The sequence below is a fragment of the Chelonia mydas genome, chromosome 10 (genome assembly GCF_015237465.2).
Source record: "Chelonia mydas isolate rCheMyd1 chromosome 10, rCheMyd1.pri.v2, whole genome shotgun sequence".
Taxonomy (NCBI): domain Eukaryota; kingdom Metazoa; phylum Chordata; order Testudines; family Cheloniidae; genus Chelonia; species Chelonia mydas.
In genome coordinates this window covers 67,577,066-67,594,841 of record NC_051250.2, presented here as the reverse complement: position 1 = coordinate 67,594,841, position 17,776 = coordinate 67,577,066, and the positions used below count along the sequence as shown (strand labels likewise).

At 41.4% G+C, this 17,776-nt stretch overlaps 1 protein-coding gene across 2 annotated transcripts in view; it reads left to right on the top strand.

Annotated features, from left to right (window-relative positions):
* Window positions 1-17,776, top strand: part of LOC102942858 (cell migration inducing hyaluronidase 1) — a 142,292-nt gene that overhangs the window by 81,245 nt on the left and 43,271 nt on the right. For both annotated transcript variants that reach the window (XM_043523393.1, XM_027829110.3), the window contains exons 6-11: window positions 1,031-1,210; window positions 6,847-6,917; window positions 8,022-8,117; window positions 8,759-8,880; window positions 11,201-11,342; window positions 12,415-12,606. In XM_043523393.1, coding sequence (XP_043379328.1) covers window positions 1,031-1,210; window positions 6,847-6,917; window positions 8,022-8,117; window positions 8,759-8,880; window positions 11,201-11,342; window positions 12,415-12,606 — 803 coding nt within the window. The remainder of the gene's footprint in view (window positions 1-1,030; window positions 1,211-6,846; window positions 6,918-8,021; window positions 8,118-8,758; window positions 8,881-11,200; window positions 11,343-12,414; window positions 12,607-17,776) is intronic.

Sequence of the window (17,776 nt, the reverse complement as noted above, 5' to 3'; positions counted from 1 at the left end):
GAGCTGGAATGGAGCCAGAGCACAGCTCCAAAGCCCTCGGCAGTTACCCAGAAACGTTCTTTCTCATGGGTCATTAGCAAGTACTAGATTTATTACATACAGAATCATTGTTTATTTCTTTTTGTGGTAGTTCCTAGGAACCTTAGTCGTGAACCAGGACCCTATTGTGCTGAGAGCTGTAAAACACAGAACAAAAAGATGGATTGGGCCCCAGCAAGTTTACAATCTAAGCCAACTAGTATCTGAACCAGGTCCTGAAGAACTGCCTCAGACAAACCTCTCTTTGACTTCAAAGGGGATTCAGAGCTGCTGGCTGAATTCCAACTGAAGCAGCACTGTAGTCTTACACCAAAAATAAGTGGTGCATTTTTCATTGTGTTCACTTCAATCAAACTTGGGTCCCTTCTCTACGAAAATATGTTACCACGAATTAAGACAATTAACAGTTTTAAATACTTAAAGCTTTAAAAATGTTTATGAAGAACTGCTGATTGTCAGGCGTTTTGTCTGAGAGCTAGGTTTTTTTTTAAATGCAGACGTGCATCTTATTTCTAATACAGTGTCACAAAAGGAAATGACTGCACAATAAATAATGTATTACTCAGAGTGGCACGCTTTGTTTAATTAGGATAAAAAACAATCGAGCAAACAAAAAGCACCCAAGAAAAACAAAACACCATCCTAGAAATTATATCCGTAAGGAAGAAAAAATCTTTATTCTCTCTTCCTACATACTTACCTATTTTCTTACTTTTTTTCATCTGCCACTATTTCTCAAACGAGACCATTATTGTTCCAGTTTTGCTGTTTCATTATCTAGATCTTAAGCAATTCTCTGAATTAGTTTTATGGAAAATCATAATGTATTCTTTTAAACCAAACCAGTATAATCATCATTCCATTTCACTATACTATTAAGTAGCACTTTTGCAAGGGATGATATCTTTAGCAATACAAACCTGAAGATCTTCTATAGAATACCTATAGTGTGATGCTCCCTGGTGTAAATGCATCTTTTCTTTTCGTTTAGGTTCGATACCTACAAACTGAAAGGGGAAAGTGCCCGTCTTGTCCAGTATTTGAGAGCAATTGACAATGGCATGATCCTGTCAGTAGCGGTGAATGATGAAGGGTCTAGAAACTTGGATGACTCGGCCAGGAAAGCAATGACCAAACTGGGCAGCAAGCATTTCCTCCATCTTGGGTTTAGGTATGTGCCTATCCTGCCAGTTCTGCCAGCACAGAGCCCTTATTATGCTTTTCATGTACCCAGATAATTCCACTCCCTCAAAGGCACAGCGTTCTTTCACACTGTGAAAAGTTTTTTCCTTTTTTCTGTGCGAACTTTTAGCAGTTAATTAAATAGCCTAAGATGCATTCAGTGTCTATATTGGGCATTTTTATTAGGAGATTGAGGAATAACACATGATTCATGTTAAAAGGCATGTATTTTTCCATGATAACCCCATAAGTTATCCATTCCTGTTTGTTGCCATGCCATACCCTAGGGATTTAAGATGTATGTATAAATATATCCAGTGTACTGTAGATACATATCGTTCTCTTGGGTAAACAAACTTCAGGGCTAGTGTAACAGCCATATAGCCCTGGCTAAATACATAGACATTCTGGAAAATATATTTTGTTTTAACTAAGCAAATGTATATTTGGGATTTGTGCAGCACATAATTTAGTATGCATTATATTTACCCTGTAGACTGTAAAACTCCTTTGGCCACTATACAGTATATGTTGGCACACATAGTGCATATTCTCTAAAGCAGTATTTGCCCAGTTGGAGTCCTAGTTTATCATGCTGCTCTGCATTTAGGCACTTTTAAAAAAGTGGTTGTTACCCAGTAGGTCATGGTCTATGTCCAGTCCGGAGGGGTCAATGTGGACCATTTTTTAAAAATCCTTCAAAAACGGAGCCAAAGGCCAAACGTTGTGAGCATGTGTGAGACAATTAGGAACCTGCAGATGGAGAACATGTTCAGTGTGGTGTATAAGGAAACTTAGCCTTGAGAGTCCCTTATCTGTTATAGGGACTTGGATGCTCTGTGTTGAGAATTCCAAATGAAATAACCTCGTCGGCAAAAACAGGACAGACTGAACAAACAAACAACCCCCGTATTTCCTCCCAGATACCCAGAGTCCATGTGATGGCCCAATGGCCTGCCAGATTTCTGCTTCTGTAATTCTAGTTTTGAGACCCAGAAAGAGACTTTGAAAATCCTACATCTTTTTTCCAGTCCTGCAATGGGGAAGAAAGATATTTTTTTTTTCATACTTTTGTGAAACTGCTTCTAGTATTTTTATCCAACAGTGGCATTTTAATGTTAGTTTCCAGCTCCTTTACAATAGGGACTTATAATGGGAATGCCTAGAGAATCTGATTCATCATGTTATGACTCAGCTCTGCCATGAACTAGCAGTTGCCATCAAAAAGTTAACACTTGCCATGCTGCTACTTGAGCTACTGCAGCATTCTTCTATATTTTAGAAGAGGAAACAGTGGTGCCAACCCAGATATTTCTTGAGTAAGGGGGCAACTTCTCCTCCTCCCCCTCCCGCCCCACTGGCTGGAACTCATTCCAGTGCCCACTCGTCCCCCGCACAGGGACCCTGGATTTCCCTTGGCTGGGGAGTCTCCCCCTCTTACCCACACATTGCATGAGTCAGTGCTGCCAGGAGTCAAGTTCTCAGCAGGCTCCCCTGCACTCCACCCCACAGGAACGGACTCCCCGTGCACCACATTGCAACATCAGTTGGCATGGATGCCCTTCCGTCTGGATAAGGGGGTGGCCAAGCCAAATTTGAGTGGCGTTGTGACCCTGTGCACCTGCCTGCAATACCACTCACTGAAATTTGGCCTGGCCACAGCTCTGTCTGTATAGAGGAGCAGCCAGGTCAAATTTCAGTGGTGTTGTGACCACACAGCCAGAGTGCTGCTCCAGACCACTCAGGCAGCAGCCTTACTGATTTAGTACAGAACCACTAAAAGTTGTCTGGCCACAGTCCCCCCAGTTCCATTTATATATGTAATTTTCAGCAAGTGCAAAAATCTGGAGAGTGTGTGGGGAGAATGCACCTCTTCTTCTTGACCGGAAATTAAGGTGACATCTTGGGTATTATGATGTAGTAATTTTTGGCAAATGTTGGCCCTTTTAGGGTGACCACTGTGTAACATACAGGTTTGTAAAAATACTTGCATCCCTGTGTACTAGTTAGGTGCGTCCGCCACTTTTGAAAACATCATCTCTGAAGTCCCCAATGACTTTTTTTGGTCTCCTGTGTCACTTGGGTTCAGATTTATAAAAGTATTAGGTGTCTAAAGATGTAGACAGCTGCCTAGTGGCATTTTCAAAACCCACTAGGCACCTGTCTACATCTTTAGAAACCTCACACTTTCAATGGGAGTTAAACACCTAACTTAGGCACTTTTTTAAAATGTTATTTTAAAAATAGATCAGGATAACAAACTAGCAAAGATTCTCTGTTCCAAATTATAAACTTGCAAAGCCTGGAATCCTTACTCAGGCAAAATTCCGATTGAAGTCATTATTTATTGAGGCCACTAGTCTGAGTTTTTTGTCTGAGTTAAGGATTGCAAGGTTTGGTCCAAATAACAAATTACCCACAAACACCCTGAAGCCTGGGGGTGCCTTTGTTACAATATAATGGTCTCCCCACCCCACCCCCAGAAAACGCCTGGGTAAGCAGTTTAGTATATGTAGTGGAGTGGATTGTGGGAAGGGTTAAAGGTGTGAGTGGGGAGTGAAAGGTTTTTTTGCAGGCCAAAGAGAGGCCAAAGGGGGAGGAAGGGAATGGGTTAACTTGACGCTTTATTCAGAACCCGATCCCAAATTGCGTGATTGGCTCTTTTCTCTACACCAGGCTGAACCCAAAGCCTGAATTGGAACACCCTCATTTGGTTCTGAATTCTGCAGCTTGGACCCATCTCTACTCTGAGCAGAAACTCAACTGCAAATATATATTTGTACCAGAATCCGATAATAACCAAGATCATCCTATCTGACCTGTTTCTCCTCTGCAGTGCAGTCAATAGTGAGGGAAAGGGACTGGATGTTGTTTTTGTTGTCCTTTTTGAACCTCTGCCTGGATACTGCATATCAACAGCTACATAATCATCAAGAAAGTCTGAATGCCACGCTGCCTTGTGTTGGGTTTTTACTCTGTAGTAGAGTTAGTGATTTTCAGTAACACTAAGCACATTTTTAGTACTGCTAAAGTAACGGCCTGTCAAAGGTTAAAAAGTCCCTGCTTGTTCTGGACAATATAAAGAACTGTAGCTTTGTAAAAATTACTCTGGGCAATTTGCTAGATTATATATCCACCCTCTAAACTACACTGCAGAAGAGGAGTCAGACAATGGGCAGTGGATTGATTTGCTCTCTTTTTCTGATCACCCTAAAACATCTGTTGCCTTGATGACGGGCTGACAATAATAAATCAAACACCTGTGTGCCAGATCTGCACAGCACCTTGTCCGTTGCTAATGACAGCTTGCAACTGTTGCTGAGACAATAACTGGTGCAACCCCAGCTAGTAATTTTTGGGTCAGATATATTTGTTTCACATTTTTGAAAGTGCCAAATGAGTCAGGTTACTCCGTCACTGCCTGGGTAATTTTCTGGTACTGCGGGTTACACAGGGAGATTGATAGATAGCGAGAAACCATCTGTTTCCCACTTCTGTCACACTAAACCAGGTCCTGAGCTGCCATAAATCAGCATTGCTCCATTAAAGTCAAAGGAATGATGACTTACACCAGCTGAGCATCTGGCTCACAATGTCTGTTCCTGTTGCCCATTTGCTGAATCCAGAAAAGTCAGAATGAATAGAAGAGCTTCCCCTTCCTTGTCTCAATGAGAAATGAATGTGCCCTTTAAATAATGAGCTTTTTAAAAAAACAAAAAAATCAATCAATCAAGACAAAGTCTTTCAGCACTAGCTGCTGACAGTTGTTCTAATCAGAACCTCACACTGGCATAGGTGGTGCTACTCTGGGCTCATACAGGTGTAAAAGAGTGAAATTCAGTCCTCACATTTCACACCATCAGGACATGTTACGTGTGGCCACGTGCATTAGGATGAACTGGCTTAAACATGCTGTTAACCATAAACGAACGCGGGGAACCAAATACTGGAAAGAATGAAACGGGTGCAAATATTAGTTTAAGAACAAACTGAACTGTTCTGGAAATATTTTTGAATGCTCTTGGCCTTGTTTATTTTTTTAATCACATTTTTGTCATTTGTTTTTATTTTTAACCAAAAAAAAAAAAAGGAAGTGGGGAGGGGAGTCCGTCCTGCCTGCTGAGTGATCAAGTGTCATTTCTTCCACCATCCCACCTCTTTCTCTTTTGGATGGAGATCACAGCACTCCAATGCCTTTGGCACTCTGTGTGCAGGAAAGTTTCCAGCAGGAGCATCTGGCTCCCTGGCAGACGCCTCAGGCAGTTGTGCTGGCAGCTTTTCAGCTTCCCCAGGGTCTGTCCTGTGGTCAGGCCACTGATGAGCAGCTGGAGCTGCCTTGATTTGTGAGAAGCCATTTTCTTTAGATTAACAGGGTGAATATGTCACCCCCATTCTCACCATGGGACCATGCCTACTAAGAGTCTGCTCCTGCTGAAGTCCAGGAGAATTTAGCTAGTGACTTCAATGGAACAGGATTGAGCCCTAATAAAGGTGAGATGGCTGGTAATACCTAGTATGTTTTTGATAATTGGCTCTTAGCGTCCATATATATTTTCCATAGAAGCCTGAGGGCTGGTTTTAAAGACACCTACATTCCAGTTACCATCAAATGCAATGTGTGAGGTACTGGCTTGGACTCCTAGCATGAAGTCCTGACTTTACTGAAATCAGTGGAAGTTTTGCCAAGAGACAGAGGATTTCTCTAACCGGGTTTTTATTTGCTAAATGTTGGGGCCTCTCAACTATAGAGAGAGTCCCACAATGCCCTTGTTGTTCTGTTGTGATGCACGTGATTAATAGCATTCATGGCTGATGTCTATTTAGTCACATAACACTAAATCACAGGCAGCAGTAGGACAAAACTCCCTGCTCTGACCCATTAGTGCCCTTCTCTAGAGGGTCCATCTCCAAAGGTGAGAGGGCAATTTACTCTCTATTCCCCAAACCAGTTCGGTTCACATGCTAGTGTTTCTAGCCTTGCTGATAACTCTCTAGTAGATACGGACGGATTCCACCTGTGACCATCAGATAGTAACAAACTCTACTTATTGCTGACCTGGGGCTGGAGCTGAACCAGTGATCGTGGCTCATAAACCCCCATTCCTGATCAGTTTGAAGTGAAGAAAATATATTCTCGTAGCATATCTATGCACCTTTGATAGCAGTTTTTGGCAGAAAATCAATAAAACAGAGTTCTTTATAAATTCCCACAGCTCGCTACAGGCTGAAACCTGACCTACAACATTTCAGCACACATTCAATTTGCTTAACCAAATTTGGCTGTTTTAAAGTTCTTTTTTGGGGGGGAACCTTTGCAGCCACCCAGAGACATTGCCAGTGTCCCATGTTGCTACCACACAAAAGCCTCTTTAGATAGTCAATAAAAAGTGAAGTCCACTGGTGACATTTATACAACGCTATGATTAATTATTTCAAGAAGATATTTGTCTTTTGAACCTCATTTCTCTTGTTGCATATTTAGCAAAGAAATAGAAAGTGTAAAACAAACTGCAGTGTCACATAAATCTGTCTGTTTTGAAGATGGTGCACCAGGGAGGAGAAAACAAATGATGCATACAAGTGCCAGATGAAATAATATGATCATTTCTCATTTTGATTTCTCAGGCATCCTTGGAGCTTTATTACAGTAAAAGGAAACCCTTCCTCTTCTGTTGAAGACCACATGGAATATCTAGGTAATGCAGAATCCTAGACTATCAGGGTTGGAAGAGACCTCAGGAGGTCATCTAGTCCAGTACCCTAAATGAAGCAAATGCTTGCTTGGAATTGCCTGGGCAAGTTCCTCCCTGGTATAATTCCATGGAAGTCTGTGTAATTACATAAGGGATAAACTTGTTCCTTGATGTTTGTACTGTCTGACACTACACAACATTGAAGCTGTGAACAGAAGTCTTGCCCCCTTACGTTATCCCCGTGCTGTGATGCAGCTGGATGGGATCTGACACAGGCCACTCGTACACAGACATACAGGACCAGATTCTCAGCTAATATATACCAGTATAGCTCCACTGAAGCCAAATTATGCATCCACCTTTTTGACATAGTTCCACTGATTTATCTCCATCTAAATCACTACAAAAGGTTCCCCCCATCCCGCCCCCGCTCTCCTGCTGGTAATAGCTCACCTTACCTGATCACTCTCCTTACAGTGTGTATGGTAACACCCATTGTTTCATGTTCTCTTTGTATATAAATCTCTCCACTGTATTTTCCACTGAATGCATCCGATGAAGTGAGCTGTAGCTCATGAAAGCTTATGCTCAAATAAATTGGTTAGTCTCTAAGGTGCCACAAGTCCTCCTTTTTCTTTTTGTGGATACAGACTAACACGGCTGCTACTCTGAAACCTGATTATCTCAGTTAATATGAGATGAAAATCTAAGACATGATATTGTATCATGATAGTCAAAACCTTTCAGCCTATACTAGTTTGTGAGGCTATTTGCTGTGGAATACCATAGTACAATATTGTCTAAATAAAGATAATGACCTGGTTTGCCACAATGTAAACTAGCAAACAAAAATGCAAAATAAAACAAAAAACATGATTTTCTTAATTCACTTTTTTTTTTTTTTTTTTGAGAATTCCTCCTCTACAAAGGCAGAGTCTGAAAAATCATTCCAAGAGCAGGCAGGACAATTTTGCTGGAAATTTTGCAGGCAATTACTGAATCGGCTCTGGTCTCCCAAGAGACACAACCACAGGCTTGCTCCATTGCCTATTAAGTCTTAGCTTCTATCACTTGGGAACCATGAAATTGTTGTTAATTGTTTTACAGGACACAAAGGATCAGCTGTGGCCAAAGTATTCAAACTATTCCAGGCTGAGAATGGAGAGCATTTTAATGTGTCTTCAACCAGTGAGTGGGTTCAAGGTGAGACCTCTGTTTGTGTGCTAGCAGAGTGACAAAGCTTAAATCATGTTAGTCGCTTTTTGAAATATTCCTTTTTATCACACCAATCACCATTCCTTTGTTTAGAAAAAGACGGTCTGATATCTAAGGTTGCTTTTTAATCCAAACAAGAACACAAGCAGCCTCTCTATTTCCAACCCCTGCAAGACTCTCTCTAATTTGAATCCTTTCTTTTTTGCATTGAATGTGACCGTCCACGTGTTAAGATCAAACCAACATGCGTCCTCTTATTTCTTTTGATTATGTGGTCACCGCTTGTCAGAATGGTGTTTCATTCATTGTAACAAACAGCAGCTGATTGCAAGCTCACTTGAATACATACAGAGGGCTCGAGGGAGAAGGGCACAATTCGAGTTCCATAGCTGTTAGAAATGCTCATGCTACATACTCAAACCATGTAACTTTTAAATAACTCCATGCTCCCTTGCCTTGCTACACTTCATAGCATCAGTAAAGCAGCTGCCAGACTGGCAAGGAGAATGAGGAACTAGGCAGTTATTGAAGAAATTTGTTAATGGTATTTGAGACTAAATTCTGGTAAGTGCATTTTTGCTGCATTAAGCATGGCTTTCTATAAAATGACCTTTCCTGTTTGTCTCCAGATATAGAATGGACAGAGTGGTTTGAGAAGCCCAAAAAGGCAAGATCCAAAGACACGGAGAAACTTTCTGACCTCAGAGCAGCAAACCCAGGCAAAATCTGTAGTCATCCCCTTGCTATCCAGGTAGGACAAACTCCCCATTTTCCCTATAGATTAGCTTGCCTGATGTGCAATAGCAGTATAATAAGCAACCAACTGCAGCATCAAAGTCAAGAAGGTTCTAGTAGAGCTCAGGCCTTCTTGGTGACAGTGTTGTGAGGTGTGAATGCATTTAGTTTCTAGACGTCTCTTCATGCTCTTGCACATAGACTGGCCACAATGCTGGCAAATGTTTAACACTAATGGGAGGCTCATAAGACCGAGAAACTATATTCCTCATTCTGAGTCTGATCTTGCAACCCTTATTCACACAACCAGTCCCAGGTCAGTCAATAGGATTACTGGTGTGAGGAAGGCTTGTAGAATTGGACCATTTTTGCTGTCTACAAAATATGTAGTTTCCTATAGGAAGATTAAGAGGGGGGTGGCGGGGGAAGAGAGGATGTACATTTTCCAAGGGTCTAAAAGGGCCTTAGAATGGAAGCTGTCTGAAAAATTAAGCACAAAATGTGACCATAACATTAAAACTACAGGTTGCATTAGGTTATGGGGGGAAATGTCTTTGGGCTTGCGGTCATTTTTTTCAAGTCCATTGCTTTTTCTATTCAGTGCGAAACATGTAATTAAATCTTTGAATGCACATGTTGAGGGGAAAACATACACCTTGTTATGACTGCAAAAGCTACTTAATGTGTGAAGGAAAAATTGCTTTTATTGGCAAATTCCTGCTGCATACTTAAATGTCCAGTGGATAAAATTCTGCAGCTCAAGTGCTGCTTAACAGAAGACCATAAAATGATTGGTACTGTGGGGTTTTTACAGGGTTGACTTGAGCATTAAGGCATGTAGGAATGGACCCAGCAAAGTCTTACTCACCTGGGTAGCCCTTGCTCACAAGAATAGTTGCATTAAATTTAATTGAACTACTCATGCAATGAGGATTGCCTGTATGAACAAGGGCTTCCAGGACTGAGTCTTCAATTTAATCTCACAGTGAACAATGAGGGGGGAAAAACTGTTCCACAATTACTTGCCAGGTCAATGGTAAAACTGACTCCACATGCGTTTCAGCTTTTGTTCATGCGTTGGAAGAGGGATTTCAGTTCAGAACACGAGAGCCACTAGGCCAGATACTAATTTAACTAATAGTTGCTTTTGTTCATGTTCATGTGTATTAAAAGTGAAACAAGAAACGCAATATTTTTCTGTTTCTGAAAAGTTATAAATCAAGAGCTTCTAAATCCTCGGCTGATGTAAATCTGTGTAGCCCATTGACTTCATCAGTTCATGCCAACTGAGGATATCGAAGAATCAAACTACCCTGCCCCAACGATGCTAAGCACAAGAAGAATCAAAATAGAACAAGAAATTTTGTAGCCAGGGGCACATTTCCCATCATTGCAGTGAGCGTGCCTATGAGTGAGTAGGAGTTGCAGGATCAGACCCCTAATTTAGATGGTGACTCCTTTAAGAGCCTAGTGCATTTTTCAAATGAAGGTTATTTGGCTGGTCCTATGCAATGCGTAGCATTTTTATGCAGTGGCAAGAAGGGTTGCAAACCTGAGGTCTAGACTGTGGTATTGAATCCCAGTCTTGCGGGGGGGATGGGATGGACTGCACTGCCCCAGGAGGAACGCATGCTGGACATGTTGAATCATCCCTTGGGGTGGTGTAACTTGATCCCCTTCCAGCATGCCCAGCCAGCTCCACAGGCTGGTTTGCATGTGGGAGAGCAGAGGCCCACCTCCTCTTGCCCCCTTTGGGGCAATTTGTGACCTCAGAGTGAATGGGGGAGGATTCCTCATGCTCCCTGAGTATAGAGATAGCAACTATCCCTGGCCCTTGTAAGGGAGAGAGAGAAGACTCCCACCACTTTCTCCTGCAAGGAACAGACACAATCAGGCCCCAGGTAATGAAATGAGCAAAGTTAAGATGCTTGAAAGCCATGAGTTTGTTTGGGCCCATCCATCTGCATTCAGAGTTTGAATCTGACCTCAAACTAGTGAGATCTAAAATCAAGGGAAACAAGGCAGGGTTAGCAAAGCTCAGAGTACTGTTTCCAAAAAAACAACAATTCTGAGTCCTAATATAGATGTGGGAGTGACACGATTCACTTAGTGATAAATCCATGTGGTCTGCATATAAAAAGCTATTGTGCATGAACCAACTAGAATGTGTAAATGGATTCTACCCATGATCATTCATCCTGTTTTATTACATGATCATTGTGCATCATCTTAATGCTAAGTGATCACCCTCATTCCATGCACAGAGAGAGTAAGAGGGTGTGAACGCCATTCATGTTTTAATGCCCGCCCCATGTGCATTTCTATTCTCATCCTAGGCAGCTACGCTTTCTGGAGCCAATTTAACAACTGAGGTTTTCTACAAAAGCGGCCACGATTATAGGTTTATGTGCCATGGTAAGGATCAGACAGACGAAGGCTGCCAAAATTACCGAGTGCGGTTCCTGTGTGGCAAACCTGGTATGTGACTCACTTTTTAACGCCCATCTGCCACGTCATTCAGAGCAGAAATCCCATTTTGAATTTTCCACCTCCTGAGCTGGCTATTTTATAGGAAGCAGAAATCTGATACCAAACACAATAATTCACTCGGGAAACCCTTTGATTTCTGTGTTGCATTCTTTGCTTTCTTCTGATGTCCAGGTCCCCTGAGTTCCCCTCTCTGAGCACTTAGCCACAGGTAGACAGGATGGGCCAAACCAGACCTGGTGGAGCACCTCCTACTGATGTCAATGGGAGTAACCTCTACTTACTGTAGAACTGAATTTGGTCCAATGTAGTTCCTCAAGCTGAGGTTTGGCTGGGATATTGGGGTGAGCCCAGACAAGTCTTCAGTAGAGTATCTCAAGAGAGATTCTTGAGCACTAAGTGGAATGATGTGATGGTGTCACCAAAACCCAGTAGTACTGTACAGATACTTGGCAAGACCTGTAACAATCTCCATGCTTTCTAAAGCATTTCAAGATGAGGCAGGATTATTCCTTCAGCAAGCGAGGAGACTGTGTTTCCTGCTAATGCTGTTGGGAAGCAACGTGTTTTTCAAAGTAATTATTTCTTTTACAATTATTCGTTTAGCAACCTGCCCTCATACTGGTCATTACATGTGATTCTTTAACAATCATTTAGTAGAGAGATAAAGATGGAATGCAGTTATCTTCATTGGGGAAAAACAGTCATTATGTTAAAGACCACTTTTGGGAGATTTATTGCTACTGTAAATAACAGTGCAGAGCAACACTAACTCCTGGAGCTAAGTGAGTGTGGTAAGTTTGAGCCACTAAGGGCTACATTTAAATTTAGTTAAATGGCTAGTGAAAATACACTTGCCAATAACTAATGAAAAGGCCTTTTTTTGTTTGTTTTGATTTCACAAATCAAACCCAACCAAGACCATACTTGGGATAGCTGTATCATATGTGTTGGATCAGTAAACTGCTAAATTTTGTTGGTAACAAAAATGCCCAGAAAAGTTAGCGGACAATTTAAGGTTCAGTGAGCTGAATTCTCTGCCATCCCCCTGTTTGCTTCCTAGTGAGACCAAAGCTTACTGTAACCATCGATACCAATGTGAACAGCACAATCTTGAGGCTGGCAGACGATGCACGATCATGGAAGGCTGGAGATAGACTTGTTGTTGCCAGTACGGATTATTCCATGTACCAGGCGGAAGAATTCCAAGTCTTGCCATGCAGAGCCTGTGGGCCTAATGAGGTCAAAGTATCAGGTGAGGATTTATCTTGTCATTCACATGTTACTATGGGCACGTTCTTCTCTCCTTCATACCCAGGCAGCTCCATTTAAATCTAAGGTGTTGCAGAGACGTGAATGAGAGCTGAATTTGGCCTTCAGTTTGATGCTATTGTGAAATCTGTACCTTTTGCTATCTGAAAATCACCTGACATCTGTAAGTGATGATAGTGCCTTCTGGTTTATCTGTGGATTTTCCATCTTTCTTCCCTAGCATCCCGCTCTTGAGCTTATCTCCCAAGCACTTTGCAGGGCAGGCCTGAGTTTGTAGGATTTGAGGGATGCACATACTCTAGAAGAGGATCACCTTCTGAAAAGCATAGGATGAAGTCCTTTCTTATCAAAAGGGGAGGAGGAGCAGGTCATGAGAGATTTTTAGGGTTCTGTATTATTGTAGAGCTGGTTATTTATGCCATGCAGATATATTTAGGCAGAAACACAGCATCACATTTATAAAATACTACTCTGTTAAAACCATCTGTTTTTAGTATCTATATATAGAACACATATCACAGTGGATATGTGTTAACTATAGATCCCTACAGTCACATGACCAGCCACAGAATCTCAAACCACAATGCTTGAGTAAACCAGAGTTGCTGTAGAATGCTGAGTGAATTGATCTGAGACAGAGGAAATGGGAAGATGGGTGTAGCGATAATAAGATACAAAGTTTTGTTGGTTTTTTCTCTCTTCGGGAGGACTAGCTCAAATCTAGAACAGGCTGCTGGTGGTGAAAAATCATTGCTGTCTAATTGTTCTTCAGTGGTCTTTGTTCTAAATCCAGTTAAAAAAATACAGCCACCACAAAGTGACCCCTTATTGTCCATTTCAGCAGAGAGGCAAAGATGTCAAGGAGAGATTTTCCAAAACCACAAATGGCTTTTAAATCTTCCCCTGAGTCTGTGAGGTCCTCTTTTTGCCTTCCAGAACTTGGTTTCGGTACGTTGATGGGCAATATGGAGAAATAGTGCATTAGCTACCCATTCTGTCAGTAGGTGGAGGACTTTCCAGTACTGTCCTTTACAACAACAAAAATTCATATAAAATATGCACCATAGCTGATTGCTTATGGTGGTAATTCAGACATGTTACATTGCCAATGAACTGCCAGTGTTTAAATAAGAGATAAGAATGGTGAGTCAGATTAATCTGAGGAGAGATTTTTAACATACACTTAATGTAAATTCATTTTGAGAAAACATACTCCGACTTAGAACAATCAGTGCACCAGACAGTTTGCTTAGCTCTGCGACATTAACTACTTCATGCACCATTATCTTTGATGCAGCCCTTTCTGAAGGATACAAGTGTTTCCTCCTGCACTGGTTTTTTGGAAGGACTCTAGTCATTCATTGTTCAACCGGGAAAAAGAGGGATACTGGTTAAGCCAAAAAAAATATTATTCTGACTTTGAATTCATCATAGTCCTATGACTTAAGATGACAAGCAGTCTCCCAGAGAACACATCTACCAACCGAATATTATTTTCGTGAAACACTTGAGCTATTGGAAAAACTGCATCAATGGTACAAATGTACATTGTGAGAACAATCTTGGAAAATAGTCAATAAAAATGAAGACCATAGATTAATACATTTCTAAGACTCTCCTTGTATCTTCCTGGATCTCTAAATTTTTTATAATTTAGATTCATCTTCTACAACAATTTCCATTGAGTTAATATTAGGAAAGTGAACAGACAGGAAAAAAAAAGAAGCCATGTGATTTCAAGTAGAGATCTAAGTGGAAATACTTAAAGTATTTGTGCTCTATGTTTCCAATTAGTTGTTAGGAGAATTTGGACATCCCTTTTTATTACCACAGATGACACACACTGGGGCCAAAGTCTGCCCCCCCCTTACATCCCTGCAACTCCATTGACGTCAATGGGATTTCACTGGTTATATAAGTCAGGACACAATTTGACCCAATAATAACTGCATCCAACTTTCTTGTAGCAAAATCCCACACACTAAAAATAAAATGGAAGAATCCTGCATGACTGACATAGTTCAGTCTAGTTGAAGGGAATAATGTGAAAGATTGAAATCTCCTCCATCCTCACAAGAAGACAAGTAGGTCAAGGGAGTGTCCTGTATACAATCAAGTTGAGAGCTCCAAAAATCTGCCCATTGGAAATAACAAACTATTATAAAAATAGTTTTACTGATAATAGGTTTTGTCCTCTTTAACCAGTTTGGTTTGTTGGGGTAGCTTCATTTTTCTCTTCTTTTTTTAACTCAACATAAACTAAACAGGACTAAACTACTCAAGTGTCCATTTAACAATATGGCAAAAAAAAAATCCTCATGCTGTAAGGATTTTTGTGGAACATCCATTTGGCAGAGCAAAAGTCTAATTATCATCAATGTTCTAATGTTTTAACAGATACAGCTTTGGATATTTTGCCAGATAGTCTATGAGTTGGCTAACTAGTTTAAATTATTTATTTATATTTGACACTTCCTGCTGAGAAATCACACTTGCTTTACTGACTAGAAGTGGCTTAAGTAGCAGTAAAAAGATGAATATTAGAGCACTAAGGCTGAGATTTTTAAAAGAGCCTAAGGGAATTAGGCACCCAAATCCTATTGAAGTCCAGTGGGAGTTGGCTAACTCTTATGGTCCTTTGAAAATTCCAGCCAAAATAGCTAAATCAGGCACCTAAGGAACCATTCTTGCAAACGCTCACTTACTCAGGTGAGTAGTTGTATTGATTTCAAAGTTGTTACTTCCATGAGGCTCAAACTCAGAGGTCACCAGTCCCAGTAAAATGGTCATTTATTGAAATGGAACTCCTTCCCCCTCCCTCCTCCTTTAACTGTCTTCACTTGTCATTTTTATGTCTAGATTATTTTCTGTGAGGGCATTGATTAAAACTGTTTGATGTTTTATCTCTGGACTCTGCAAAACTGGGGGAACACAGTGCAAGTCAGAGGAGGGAGAGGAGGAGGAAGGAAGGGTTGTGTTATTACAGTAGGATAGGATGAAAGATCAAGTATTTCTTGTGGTTTTCCCCAGGAAACCAGTCTTATCTGTATCTTTTTGTGGCTGTATATGAAGTTACTAACAATGCTGATAAGTTGACCATGGATGGAATATACATAATGAAACAACCTTTTGTGCATATACTGTACTTGATAAAGCATGATTTTAAAAAAAATACCCTACTTGTGGTTGGCCTAATAATTCAAATTATCCCACCAGTTAGTAAATCTGTGATTACAACTGCATCACACACACATCTGGAATCCAACTGGTAGAGCTGCAGAGACTGAATAATTGTGGAGCGTTACCGAGTTTGCTACCTGGTAATGCTAAAATATATGAGAAAAGCTTTAGAATTAGGAACTTAGCTAAGAACAGATGTGGGGACAATTTCTCCATTCCAGCTCCTCCATGTGAGTTGGCTTATTGATCTCTTCTACACTAAGCTAGTAGGAAAATTCTTGATCTCTTGTCTTCTAAAATATGCCAGATTCAGCCATCTCCTCAAAAGGTGTTGAGCTGGATTCTCCATTGCAAATATTTATACCATGGCAAAGAGTGTAAAATGCTACCATTCTTGTTTTGGTAGCACTTAGTACTAGCTTTGCCCTGTGAATGATTGCACAAAGTGCAAGGTAATGGAGAGTTCATGTCCAGGTTTATTATATGCACCCAAAAGTTTAGGTGCTGATTTTAAACTCTCCATACCTTCTACAGATGTGCACCGTTTAGCTTGGAAACCTCAGGAGACTATGTTTCTTGCAGGATTTCTGGCACTGTCTGCTTTGTGTCAGGCAGGAAACATCACAAAAAAGGCCCTTTCCAGCCGTCTTTTAATGCTTCTTCCTCTAGTCCTGGCCATTGTCTGGCAGCATATGTAAAGAAAACACCCTGAATAAATGTTAACGCAGCATTTCAAAAAGGGTGGGAAAGGTTTGATTTTTAGAAATGGGGGAGAGGGAGAAATTCTTAATATTTCTCAATCAAAACTCTATCTTTTCCACCTCACGCTCCCAATGCCAGGTGCAAGTGTCAAGGGGAATTAGAAAAACGCAGGCTGCCCTCAAGAGGGAGGCATATTGGGTCATGGACAAGTGCGGGGGGGAAAAAACCTAATATTTATAGGAAGAACTACCCTGTCAGATTTATTAGCTACAGCAGAAAGTACTAATGAACAATTACAGGCAATGAGATGAGCACCTGCACACTTAACCCAACAATTTAAATTAATCCAATTTATTACAACCCTCAGGAGACTAAATTATTGTGTGCCACTGGCAGAGAATAGAAGGCTCTGAGGTGCACCAGTGCCAGAGGCCCCTGCAATGTCAGGGAATTGATTAAGTGAGAGATTCCCAGATGATCCAGGCCCCACATTGCAGAGGATGGGGGAAAAAAATCCAAGGTCACTGCCAATCTGACTAGGGGGAAAATTCCTCCCCAACCCCGAATATGATGATCAATTAGATCCTGAACAGGTGAGGAAGAACCATCTAATCCAGAACCTGAGAGAGAGAATTCTCCGCACCACCTCACATAGCGCTTAATTGGTGCGAGGGCTTGCCACAGCTGAGCCACAGTGTCTCTAGGCTTGGCAGTTCATAGCCCCGGCACCTCTGGGCTTGCCATGTCTGTTATGAAAGTAAAAAAAAAAAAAAAAAAAATTGCTTGAGCCCAGGCACCTCTCTCTCATTACAAATTAAGCACTGACCTCGCAGCACTGTCCCAGTGCCAGCTGTGGCCATCTCGGATGCTTCGGAGGAAGGAGATTTAAAAAACAAAACAAAACAGATACACTGGGTGTGGGGAGGGGAGGATCCCTTTCTGACCCCCGCACATGGACAGCTGAAACCCAGAAGCCTGAGATTTTAGGAACATAAGACATGAACCGTAAGAGACCCGCAGGGCTGCTGAGCCCTGCCCCTTCCCAGCACAGGCAATTCCATCCCACAATCCCACTCATAAATTTGTCAGGCTCTCTCGTAAAACTAATTAAGTGGCTGCATTCTGGGTGTGTGGTTCAGGTGAATTCTCGGCTGGCCAACTACAGCCAGAATAAAAATGGGAAACCCCATCAATATATTGCAGACCAGTGAGGATTCTGTAGGACGATGGATAGCAGGAAAGAGTGTTTGTTTGCCATTAAACATAAGCAA